Here is a 12,722-nt window from a genome sequence, read left to right as displayed (position 1 = left end):
TTGGGGGAGATAAGCAGAAATGAATGTGATGTGGCCAGGCGCAGTGGCTCAGGCCTGTAATCCCAGCACTTTGAGATCAGGAGTTCAAGACCAGCCTGGCCAACATGCCAAAACTCCATCTCTACTAAAAATACAAAAAAAAAAAAATTGGCTGGGTGTGGTGGTGTGCATCTGTAGTCCCATCTAATTGGCAGGCTGAGGCAGGAGAATCACTTGAACCCTAGAGGCAGAGGTTGCAGTGAGCCAAGATCCCTGCACTCCAGCCTGGGTGACAGAATGAGACCCTGTCTCACACACAAAAATAATAATGATAATAAAAGAAAGAAAGAAAAAGAAACAAATGTAGCAGAGCCTTGGTAAGCAAAGAAGTCACCTGGAGGAATGAGGAGTCTGCTGGTGTGGGAGAGTGCAGCCCACTAACCTTGAGCAGCCATGAGCCCTGGGATGAGCTAGGGCATGGTACAGAGGGAAGCAAGGTCATCTAATAAATTCAAGTTGGTTGGGTTCTTTCTCCTTTTAACTTGATCAAACTGACCTCTCCAATTACTTGATCCTTTCATATTCGAATGTACAATAACACATAGCAAAGTTAAATATAGAAGATGGTCTAGCCACTTTTTTTCACATATAGGCAGAACAACAGAAGAAGAAAGGATGTCTTGTTCTGGTCCACCCTTAATGGTCAATTACCTCTAGCAAATCTCTTCATCTCTTTCTCATCCTTTCCATGAAGAGGGGGAAGAGTATGAAATAATACATGGCCTGCCTATTTCATTGGTCTATTATCAGACATATGAATACTTATGAAAATATATGGAAAAGTTATGAAGTAGTCTACACAGTAAATAACTCTCTTTTATTAGCATGGATAACTGACTTGTCTAAATATCTACTATAGCTCCCCAAAAGTGATAACATATTTTAGAGCAAATGATTCCTAAAACATATTAAAGAATAAACAGGGCAGAATATGGAATGACAAATAGAATAAAAATGGCTTTTTCCTAATTTTTAATAGAAAAATATAAAGAAAAAATATAAACCTCTCGAGCAGTAACTACATATAAAGTGCAGATTCAAGAATATTACTGTGAATATCTACAATTACCTAGACTCTTAGATACTTCAGATATTCCTCATCTATTTCAATACCACAAGGATAATCTAAGATGACTTATTAATATCACACATGTCAATAGCATGTTGTGATGTAAATGAGCAAACTCTTTCCAACCATCTCAGTTCAGTTTTATTATAGCATTTATTAAACCAAAATAAAAATGTGGTGAAGAATGATTTGTCACACCATTTATTAGAATTGATGGAGTGTAGACAGTCTTTTCAATAAGGCTTTAACACACTGTTATGCACCATAGTGCATTAGTAATGAAAAGAAATGCATGAGACTTACATCAACTTTTCCCCCCAAGTCATTCTGACATTAAATTCAAAATCAATTTTACGCTATATGTCAAGAGTTCAGAAATAAATGTTAATTTATTTGCTGTTCACCAAAACTTAAGTTTATAATTCAATATAATAACAGACATCCTTCCTATTCTACTTAATTTAATAATCATATTTTTTGGAGAAGGGTTCAAAGTGGGAAGGAAATGCAACCAGAAGATAAACAAATTGTGTTTCAGTTTGTATCTGACAAAAGGATGGGATTTAATTTTCTCTCTGATTAAAAGAACACAAAGAACAGCCACAGAATGCTAATTGTGTGTTGAGTGTTTGGATTTCTCTTCCAATACCTGAGTATCCAAATGGAACTAATTCACTCTGGAAAAGGTATTAAATAATTGAGCATCATTGTGCCCGAATGAGGGCTAATCCTCAAACTGTGAAGAAAAATAAACATATTCTACAATGATAGGGTCAACTCACTCACTCAGGAACTTCAATCAAGCATTTTACATTCAAATGAAAGAAACCAAGTATGTAAAGAATGACCTACCGCCAACAAGGAACCCTGATAGACACAAGCACCTGTGGAGAAAAACAAAACAAGAATTAAAAGGGATGCATAATAAACCAGTAGGCACTGCCCCAGCAAGCTTGCTGCTAAAACTGCATCTACATGCATCAAAATCAGTAAAATGTGCTTCTTCCAAAATCTTAAAAGCTTGAGCATTCTTCCCCTGGGGAAATAACCCCACACACCAAAACAACATTCCTTGGACACACATGAGGAAAAGCATCATTAAAACTTATGACTTGAGTTTTAAGATAAATGTATTTATAACGGCATGCTATAAATACAGTAAATATTTTTCTTGGTGATAAGTCAGCAAAGCCTCCATAATCCAATCCCATTTACTTATTCAGGCTTCCCTGCCACTGTTTGCTTACACTAAGTCTCCAGTTCAACCCAAGAGGCCAACTTAGAATCCTGTAATATATTTACATGTCTCAATGCCTTTGCTCATTTTCATTTCCTACAAGAGATGTACTTTGTCTAGTCAAGCCCTTTAAACTTGATCCCATCTCCTTTGTGAAACTTCTCCTGCCCACCAGATTATGTTCCTCTGAGCTCCTAGCACTTCGTGCCTACATCCTCCATTTGTGAATTTATTCTTGTGTACTTCCTTTCTAAGGATGATGAAGTGTTGCATCTACCCCACTATATTATATATGTGTGTGTGTACTACATATATAGAGAGAATATATACACTATATATACTGTTACATATATACTATTACATATAGTATATACACAAATATACACATATATATACATATGTACCCACTATATACTATATATAGCATATACACATATATATATACCCACTATATACTATATGTATCATATATAGTATAAATAGTATATGTAGTATTTGTAGTATACATACACATACTATAAAACTGAAATCTTAATTTAAAAAAATATACACACATTCCCAACCAATTTTTGAGCTGCACAACAGATCTTGAATTAACTTAGAAAGAGATGGGCAGTGTGCTATCACCTACTCTCTCAGAAACTGAGTCTGCAAAACAGATTTGAACAGTATATACACACCAAGGTGAAGCATATCTTAACAGTGCTCCACAGTTGGTTTCTAAAGAGACAAGGGCATTATTTTACCACAGTGCTTACCTCTAATGGGTCATTTATGAAGTCCCAAAAATATTAACTTCTTAGGAAAGAAATGGTCTACCTTCTCCTCCAATAATGGAATTAAGAACAATCTTTAAGAAAACTGAGATGACTATTTACACTTAGGTTTGAATCAAAGATCTCTGTGGGTAAATTTATGGAAATAATTTTTATATCTCTGACATTCTAATAACTTGAGATAAAACCTTGAAGGAAAATTCTTCTTAATTGACTAATTTTTCCTTAAGAAATCTTGTTTCGCCGGGCGTGGTGGCTCAAGCCTGTAATCCCAGCACTTTGGGAGGCCGAGACGGGCGGATCACGAGGTCAGGAGATCGAGACCATCCTGGCTAACACGGTGAAACCCCGTCTCTACTTAAAAATACAAAAAACTAGCCGGGCCACAAGGCGGGCGCCTGTAGTCCCAGCTACTCGGGAGGCTGAGGCAGGAGAATGGCGTAAACCCGGGAGGCGGAGCTTGTAGTGAGCTGAGATCCGGCCACTGCACTCCAGCCTGGGTTGCAGAGCAAGACTCCGTCTCAAAAAAAAGAAATCTTGTTTCAAAGACATAGTAGTTCCGTCTATGTTATGTCATAAGAAAGGAAATATATGTATACACGTGTGTGTATGTGTATGTATGTGTGTACATAAAATAATCCTATATATCTCGAATAAATATATATAAACACAAGTCACTTTCTACATTACTTATATGGATATATTTAATTATTTCTGGTGTTTAGAAAATTTAGAATAAAGATCATCATCACTTAGGTACAATTTAACAAAATTTAAACTTTAGAATAAACAAGCAAAGCTTAACTTTTAGAAAAAACACAAACAAAAAACTTTTAGAAAAAACACAAACAAAATTTAATCTTTAAAATAAGACTATCCTCAAATAATTTTATTGCTCTCTACAGCATTACCTTCCAAAGTCAATTTCTTTTCAAAGCTCCAAAGGAAATCAAGCACCTTAAGAAGTATCCGAGTACCCATACCAAAACCCATTTTTGGAAGTTTAGATAGCCATGATAAACTCACTGCAGTATGAAAAAAATAAAGTAGCACTGAGTGTGGCACCACATCTATACTTGGGCAAACCATGCATCTGCTGGAGACTCAAGTCAGAATGGTATATAACTGCTGAAAAATTATATCATTAGGAAAAGGAATTAATTCAATTTGGGTTGCTCTGTATTGTACAATTCCAGAAGAAATAAGCTTTGCCCTCTGAGAGCTTTCCTAAAACAGAACAGTTCTACCCAGAAGGCAGCTGCATGAATGAGCCTCCATTAACACAGCTTCCAAAATCTCATTTCTACTCTCTTGAGAAAATAGCATTCCAGTGTGATGCCCAGTCCTATCAAACATTTATCATCACCCAATACCAGATGCAGCATCCAAAGCAAGCATATTTCTCTCACACACCCACCAGCAGATGAAGTTGAGGGGTTTGTTGACATGGGTACTGGGCGTAGCTTCTGGTTAAGAGCCAGAGTGGAGGTCTTTTCACTAATCCATCAGTTCACATAATATGGAAAACAAAATTACTCTCTCCACTCATTTTTTTTTTTTGCTTAAGGAGTACAAGAATAGTTGCAGGTCTATCTAATGTTTATATTTATGGCTTTAGTTGAACTTTAAAGAAAATTCCAGCTCAAGGTGAATTCTGTGAGGTGGTGCTGATTTAGAAGGAGATATGAGCCTCCTTCAAAGGAAAACTGAGGAAAAACCAGAGGCAACAGGAGGAGAGTTCTCTAACTATGAACAATGCCGGTTTCAGGGCACAGAAGGCAGCTGAGATGCCAAGTAATTTAAGTTCTAACACCTCACAACCTGTGAGAAAGTGCATAAAGTTTTGCAGGTTGAAGTAATTTTATAGTGTCAAGAAGGAAGCCCAGATCCTGAGACCCGAGCTGCTCTTTTCCTGTGTGGCTGGCTCATTTCTTGCAGGTCACATAGACAAAATGTTACTGCATAAAATTTAAACAAGTAAATGTCTGTTTTTAATCCCTTTTGCACATTATAATGTACTCCTTTATGAGATGACTGTATAAAATCTAATGTTTTTGGAGAAATTTTGGGATATAATTTGCATATATCCTGAAACCATTGGTAAACTGAGTAAATTACAGAAGTTAAATCCAAGCACCACAAAATGTCAGACCCATTAGTTCAAAGAAATAGGGGCAGATACAACCATTAAGATACGAAAAGATTTGAAGAGCATGGTACCACAAAAACATGACTCATTAGGAACAAGCAGCCACAAGTTGGCATTTAAATGTTCAGGCTTTATGCTGTGTTATAATTCAGCATATGGCTGTGTGCACTGTGGAGTACTTAAAATAGAATCATTTTCTGAACTGACAGGACAGCTCATGTCCTGATTATTGTCAACTAGGATTTAGATCAATTAATAGAGTAGTTAAAATGAAAGTGGGCCAACTGTTTTGGAACTATGGTAAGATTTGGCATGAGGCTCCGACTTTGACATGTGGTAGTCCCCTCTCCTGCTCTGAGCCATGCATTAAAGAATATTTTATGACGATCTGTGTGAGGACAGTTGGGTGATATTGCCACCCAAGTCAATAACAGTGAATACGGATGGCTGAGTCCTTACTAAAGGATGTATATGAGGAGAGTAATGCCCAGAATCCAATCTTCAGAGGGCAATGCAAATATAATTGATGAAAATAAGAGTCCACAACAACACCCCTTTATTTCCATCGCCAGGTAATTACAAAAGCCAAAGGATGCAAAGTTACAACCATCATCTAACATTTCTGTACTGAGAAACCCACCAAGGACCAAATGTTCCCATATCCCTACTGCTATTCAAATGACATTAACGATTTCTAGATAATGCAAACCCCTTGAGCGCAGGGGGGTTTGGCTTTGGTTTTGATGTCTGTACCCACCTACCAGACATAACCTGACACATAACCTCTCAATAAAGGCTTGCAGAATGAAAGAATTAGGTTACTTTTTTCCAGTCAAGCTCTTTTCTTCCCTAACATTAAGTTTCAAGCATAGAGTCTCTCAGCGAAACAACTCTCCAGCCCAGAGTGGAACCAACTACCTTAACTTACCCATAAATAAAACATATTGTCTATCAAATGATCCTCTTCAGTGTAACCTGTTAAATGGCATTTATAGGAAAAACCTGGGATTCAGGGTTTGTGGAAATGGCTAAAATCACATGGAGAATGAGGGAACAGACTAAAGCTCAATTCTCTTAACCTCCAATTCAATGATCTTTCTCTATCCAAAGGCTTATCCACTGTCTTATCTAGTGTAACTTCACAGGACTTCCATATGTCAACAGAACTCAAGATAAGTCTCCAGAAAAAGCCATGGTAGAGTTTCTTCGATTCAGAAAGCAGCCATGTTAGAAGCTTCTTTGTGACTTCTTGATTTTATTAAGTTCTCAAATCATAGCATTAATACTTTATCAGTTTAGCAATATAAGGCCGTATAAAATAACACTGCCAATAATTTGCTTGTAAAAATTTATTTTTCTTTTGATAATTAAAATAAATTTAGAGGCGAGGCACAGTGGCTCGTGCCTGTAATCCTAGCACTTTGGAAGGCTAAGGCAGGTCACTTGAGGTCAGGAGTTCAAGACCAGCCTGGCCAACATGGGGAAACTCTGTCTCTACTAAAAATATGAAAATTAGCCAGGCATGGTGGCACACACCTGTAATCCCAGCTACTCAGGAGGCTGAGACATGAGAATCGCTTGAGGCCAGGGGGCAGAGGCAGCAGTGAGCTGAGATGGCACCATTGCAGCCTGGGTGATAGAGCAAGACTCTGTCTCAAAAAATAAAAACAATAAAATTTAGAACCAGAAAATTGCAATTGACCACAAATAAGGCAGCAAATACTGATCTCTTTTTCTTCTATATTTGATGGTTAGCCAAAGTATTTTAGAACTATCACCTAATTGACTTCATTTAGTAAATGACAGAACTATAGAGCAAAGAAGTTAGGCAGTTCATTCAAGGTTAGTGAGCTAATCAGAGGCCAGTCCACCAGTTAAGCTTAATTCAAAAGAATATAATTTGGCAATATTGTTCATCTGACCAATTTTTTGAGCACTTACTGTGTACTAGGAGCTGAACTGAAGATATAAGAATTAATAGGAACCATCCTAACCCCTCAATAAGCACACAGCTAAGAGAGGAAGACCAAACCCATACCAACCACAATTATTTTCTCTGTGCACTGAGAAGAAAACGACAAATTCTACCATAAGCTGGTCAGCAAAGGTGTCACAACATACATCCCATCCAAGGAAGTATACATGTGAATGTCTCTTCCATTTTTAAAAATTATTCTCTAGGCTGATAATAAAAACTTGAGGAGATTTCTAAGATCCTTGAGGTATCCAACCTTGATATCAATGCTCTTATTTTTTAAAGAAAAAGAAAACCTTGAGAGGAACAAATCAGAGGTCTCATCAGATGACAAATGGTTTTTTGTCTGTGGGAGTGATATTACTTAATTAAACTAATTAAATGAGATAAAGTATGTAAAGTGCTTAGCAAAGTGCCGGGCAAACAACACTTGCTCAATGAATGGCTATGTTCATTTATTCATTCATTCATTCATTCATTCATTCATTCATTCATTCATTCATTATAAGATAAGCACCATTATGATGTGGGTGGAAACTCTCAGACATCTATCAGTTTATCAATCCAATTTGTGAAATGGCTATAGAATGCTCTGACAGTAAGGTAAAACAATAAGAAGCAAAGTTTCCAAAGACTCTTTGGAGTAATATCCGCTCCCTGCCTCTCCCTCCCGTCCACCCCTCCTCCCCACCCCCGCCCCCGGCTTTCTGTGCTTTGCATCCCCACCATCCCCAACTCCCAGTCAAAAGATTCGGCACTTCTTAAATTTGGCGCACTGGATCAAGCAATCTTCCAAAGAGCGCACCCTGTAGGCTCTTAATAATAATGCCTTTTGTTGATTCCAGAGTTTTGGTTCTGAGAAGCTGCACCATTCCAACTGCCCCCTGGTGAGCTATCCGGGAGTGATAGCACGTTTTCTGAGTTGCTGGGATAGGATTCTAAATTAAAAAAAAAAAAAACCTGCCACCAAATGAAATTAATTTTTCTAAATACCAAGTTCAGGTTTGGGTGGCCTGGGGTGACTCTCTCATCTGGTTTACTATTATAATCAAGCCCTGCAAGCTTTCCCCCCACCCCCCAAATACGCGCCCACACGCACATATACAATAAAATCATATTTCTACAGGACTTGCACTCTTGGGAGAAGGCTACACAGGCCCCAGATGTGCCTTTCCCGGAGATTATAAACACTTGACACACATCCCGAAAGAGTGCAGAAGGCAGCACCTGGACCCAGGGGAAGTCCTCCACTGCTGTGCGTGGATTCCCAAGGCCCCCCACTTTCTCTTGGGAAGCCAGCAAAGAAAAGGCAGCTGCTCCAGTGACTGGAGGTCGACCCGTGGCAGAGCTTTGTCCTCCCCGGGCCTCCCGCAGCCCCCAGTCCTGCGCCGGAGCTCGACCCCCGGGAGCCGCCCCGCGCGCCTTCCCAGGCGCCCGGGCGGAGAGGGCGGCCCGCCCCGCGCCCGCCGCCGCCCAGCCGCGGCTCTGATTTGCGGCTGGGCAGGTAAACTCTTCTTCCTGCAGCTGGGTGAATAATGAATGGAGCCAGGAGGGGAAGCCGAGAGCCAGGCGCTGTAGATTAAGCCGTCTTCCTCCCAGCCCGCCGGCTCCCTTCCCCCTCCCTAAGCACTGGCGTGGCGACTTCCCCGATTCCTCGGAGCAGGTGGGAGATCAGAGCGCCTCGCCTCCCAAGGACCGGCATCCCATGACCCCAAACTCTTGATTTACTTATTGACTCATTTATTTGGCTGAGCCCAGATTGCTTTTGATATCATGGCGACAACTACTCTCACGGCTTCCTTTTCTCTCCTGCGGCTCCGGGGTTTTACACGTAGCTTGGAGTCTCAGAGGAAAACCAGGAGGCGGAGGGTGAAGTAAAAAGAATGAACTTATTAACCACTTTTGTTCTGGGAAGCAGGCAGGTTCGTGCTTCTCCTTACTGGAGAGATTTCTTTCAGTGCAACTGAACTGCCCACGTCCAGAACACGCTCCAACCAGTTAGTTATAAAATCCTTACTGGACTTTAGGGGGAGACTAACTGAGGTAAGCAGGGCGGGAAAGCGATGGGGCTTTAAGATGAAAGATTGTATGTTTCTTAGGAACAGAAGTATTTTTAAACAGGTAAGAGCAATTTTTCGTTCCTCACTTGTGCTCCATGCAGTTGCTTTCCCTTCGGGGAAAGGTAGGTGGTGGAAAGAAAAAGGATCAGTTTTAGAGATGTCACCTCCATCGGCCACCCACCCACCCAAAAGCACTTAGGGCAGAGAGGGAGGCCATCTCGGAGGTGTAATCCGAATACAAAACAATCAGGAGTAGGAATCTTATCAGAAAAAGACTACTCCAGTTTCACTTCCACCCCACCCTCCCCAGAAAAACTTCCACCCGAACCACAATACCATAAAACCTGCTGAGCTTTTTAAACTGCACGATCACTCACACATACACACACGCGCGCGCGCGCACACACACACACACACACACGCGGCACTGCTCTCTCACCTTCGGAATGATGAGGCAATACTGCAAATTCTGCCAACGCTAGGGCCAGCCCGAGCCACACTTTGAGGACACCCATCGCCGCCTCGGCACCCACGATGGAGGAGCCCAGCCTTCAGCATCCAAGAAGCGGCTCGGTCAAAACGCTGGCTCCGGCTCCTGGAACCTGGGCTCACTGAGGGTGGGGGACCGCGGGCCGTTACCTCCCGGAAAAAGAAATAGACGGGCCGAGAGCGACACTCATCAGCCCGGAGGCGCCGGAGCGGGCGGGGCGGGGTTCAGTTCGCTCGCTGCTCAGGCGGAGAGCGCGCCGAGCTACCCCGCAAGGCAGGACGGCAACGTGAGCTCTGGAAGAATAAGAGGCAGAGCACAGTTCTCCGCGTCAAAGTCTCGCCGGAAAGTTGCTGGTCACCGGCTGATGGGATCTTCCAGCATTTCCCTCGGGCTAGACCCTTCTGCTCCCGGGTCCCCGACAGTAGAAATCCTGGCTCTGGTTTGTCCGAAGCAGCTTTTTAAAGTTCGCTTGGCACCATACGTAGGCGCTGCGTCGGCACCGCGGGTCGCCGGGAGCCCCGAAAGACCCACCCACACCCACTCCTTGATCTGGCCACCCGGCTTGGCAGACGCTCGCTGGAAACTTTGTGCAGAGCTGCGGGCAGCTCCCGGGACTCGCCCGCGCTGCAGCCGCACCGCACCGCCTTGGGCTGCGCTCCCTGCAGCAGACTGTTCGGAAGCTTCCGAGGAAAGACTGGGGGGCGCTGCTGCTACTTTCTCTTCCCCGCCCCTCGCCTGGGTGCGGAGGGCTGCGGGGGCGCGGCTTGCTGCACACCAACACCCACCTCCGCGCCGAACACCCCGGAGCTGGTCTGCAGGGTAGAGGTGCAGTGATTACGGGAGTGGAAGAAGAGCCATAATTTTAATTACACGGAGGAAAAAGCCAGCGAGACTGGAGAAGACCCCCAAACTCAAGGCCACTCGGGCGAGAAAGCCTGGAAACGCCCAAAATACGCCGGGTCTGGACCCCGCGTTTAAAGGACACACGTTCAGCCTTCCTCTAGCCTCCCTTGCCTCGTTCCTCTCTGCTTTGCTCGGTGTGAAAATGGACCCAGAGACTGGGAGCTTTGGCAAAGATTCCAGAGAGTCACGTGGGGAAAGAGAGAAACGAGGAGGAGGGTGAGGGGAGGCCGAGAGAGCAACCTGATCCCTTTATTCGTTCTGCTGGAGTTCAGATTGGCTTTGTCTGGGGAGGGATCAAAAGTGGTCACACCGGGGGCGGAGGGGGTGGAAATAGGTGGCACAGTTCTTGCTCAGGCACAGCGGAGGGCAGATGAACCGTGTCCACACCCCTCGTTAGGGGAGAAACCGATTCCGGGGGCCGGGGGAGCGTGTGCCCACATCAAAGGCCCTGGGGCTACCTCCCACCCCCACAACACGCCACTCCTGCTGGACTAAGTGCGTCTGGCGGACCTGAGTGATCCTTTTTCCTCGCTCTGGGACCCTCAGGCTGTCGCATCCTGGCTTTTACCAGCAGCCCGGGAAGATCTTGGCGTGTGTGTCCTAGGCGGAGCCTAGGGGCAAATGCACCTTTACCTTCCCTAAGAGACTCTGTCAGTGGAACACAACGTGGTCTGGGAGCTGTGGGTCCAGCTGCGCCCCCAAATGCCAATGGCTGGGAAAGTAACATCAGGACACGGCCGACTGGGGCACGCACTTGAAGAGCAGAGGCCTTGATTCGCCGCCAGGACTGACTGACGGCAGCTATTTTTATAGGACCGAATAAAAATAGCTGGTCCACGTTTAATCGTTTTATAAGGGAACGGTTGCATCAGAGAGATGCTGACTGGGTTCTGACTGGCCCAAAGAAGAAACGTCTCGGGTCCCTCAGTTGAGTCGGGATGGGCGAAAAGTGTTGGAGGGGAGTTTGCAGAAACAGTTGCATGAGCGGTGCTGGCCGGGGTCCCACTTGTTTCCAGTCTTCACGAGCACCATAACGCGGGCCCACGTTCCAACGTGCACTGACGCCACTTGAAACAATTCATTTTTGGAAATAACTGGAATAAGTTGAAACTGGCAGGTCCCTGTCAGTGTTACTATTCAGCCAGAACAAAGGAGAACCTCTGACAACGTGGCTCTGAATCTTAAGTATCTGGAGGACCCAGGGTTTGCACAATTCGCCCTCAGTCTCTCTGTTGGGCTGTGGTCATTCTAGGGACAGAGGTTGTATTATCTTTGTATAATATCTGAAGCACATAGTAGGTGCTTTTTAAACATTTGTTGAAAGAATGGATTGAGCAAAATATTAAGTCCCTAAGAGCAGCGGCCATATAAAGGCGAGCTGCGAGCCTTAACCTCCTCCCAAAAAAAGACCCCTCCCTTTTTATTTAGAAAGTGGGGCCTGTGAGGTGGCTGACGCCTGTAATTCCAGCACTTTTGGAGGCTGAGGCAGGCAGATCACTTGAGGTCAGGGGTTCGAGACCAGCCTGGCCAACATGGTGAAACCCCATTTCTACTAAAAATATAAAAATTAGCCAGGTGTGGTGGCACATGCCTTTAATCCCAGCTACTCTGGAGGCTGAGGCCGAAGAATCACTTGAACCTGGGAGGCAGAGGTTGCAGTGAGTGGAGATCTCACCACTGCACTCCAGCCTGGGTGACACAGCAAGACTCTGTCTCAAAAATAAAGGTGGGGCGGGGGTGGAGAACATCTTCTCATTCCATGTAAATTGGTGTGCAAATTCAAACTCAGCTTCCAACACACTCTGACAACCAGATTGTCACCCTTAAACCCCCTCCTAATTTTGCAGCCGCTACTGAATGGGAGTAACTTAAACCATTTGTTCTCTCAAAAATCAACAATTTGATTTTATTTTAAAAATCAAGCTGGGCACAGTGGGGTGCACCTGTAGTCTCAGCTACTCCAGAGGCTGAGGCAGGAGGATCACTTGAGCTTGGGAATTGGAGGCCATGGTCCACCATGATTA

The 12,722-nt window shown here is 43.7% G+C and overlaps 1 protein-coding gene across 1 annotated transcript in view; it reads right to left on the bottom strand.

Annotated features, from left to right (window-relative positions):
- The window catches only part of FRAS1 (Fraser extracellular matrix complex subunit 1), a 455,628-nt gene extending 445,367 nt beyond the window's left edge, over positions 1 to 10,261 (bottom strand). The window contains exons 1-2 of the mRNA XM_011941729.1: positions 9,745 to 10,261; positions 1,961 to 1,992 (exon numbers count right to left, since the gene is read on the bottom strand). Coding sequence (XP_011797119.1) covers positions 1,961 to 1,992; positions 9,745 to 9,820 — 108 coding nt within the window. The 5' untranslated portion in view covers positions 9,821 to 10,261. The remainder of the gene's footprint in view (positions 1 to 1,960; positions 1,993 to 9,744) is intronic.
- Between the last annotated feature and the right edge of the window lie 2,461 nt (positions 10,262 to 12,722).

The sequence above is a fragment of the Colobus angolensis genome, unplaced genomic scaffold (assembly GCF_000951035.1).
Source record: "Colobus angolensis palliatus isolate OR3802 unplaced genomic scaffold, Cang.pa_1.0 Scaffold200, whole genome shotgun sequence".
Classification (NCBI taxonomy): Eukaryota; Metazoa; Chordata; class Mammalia; order Primates; family Cercopithecidae; genus Colobus; species Colobus angolensis.
Note: the sequence above shows the minus strand (reverse complement) of the source record. Positions and strands in the feature narration are given on the sequence as shown.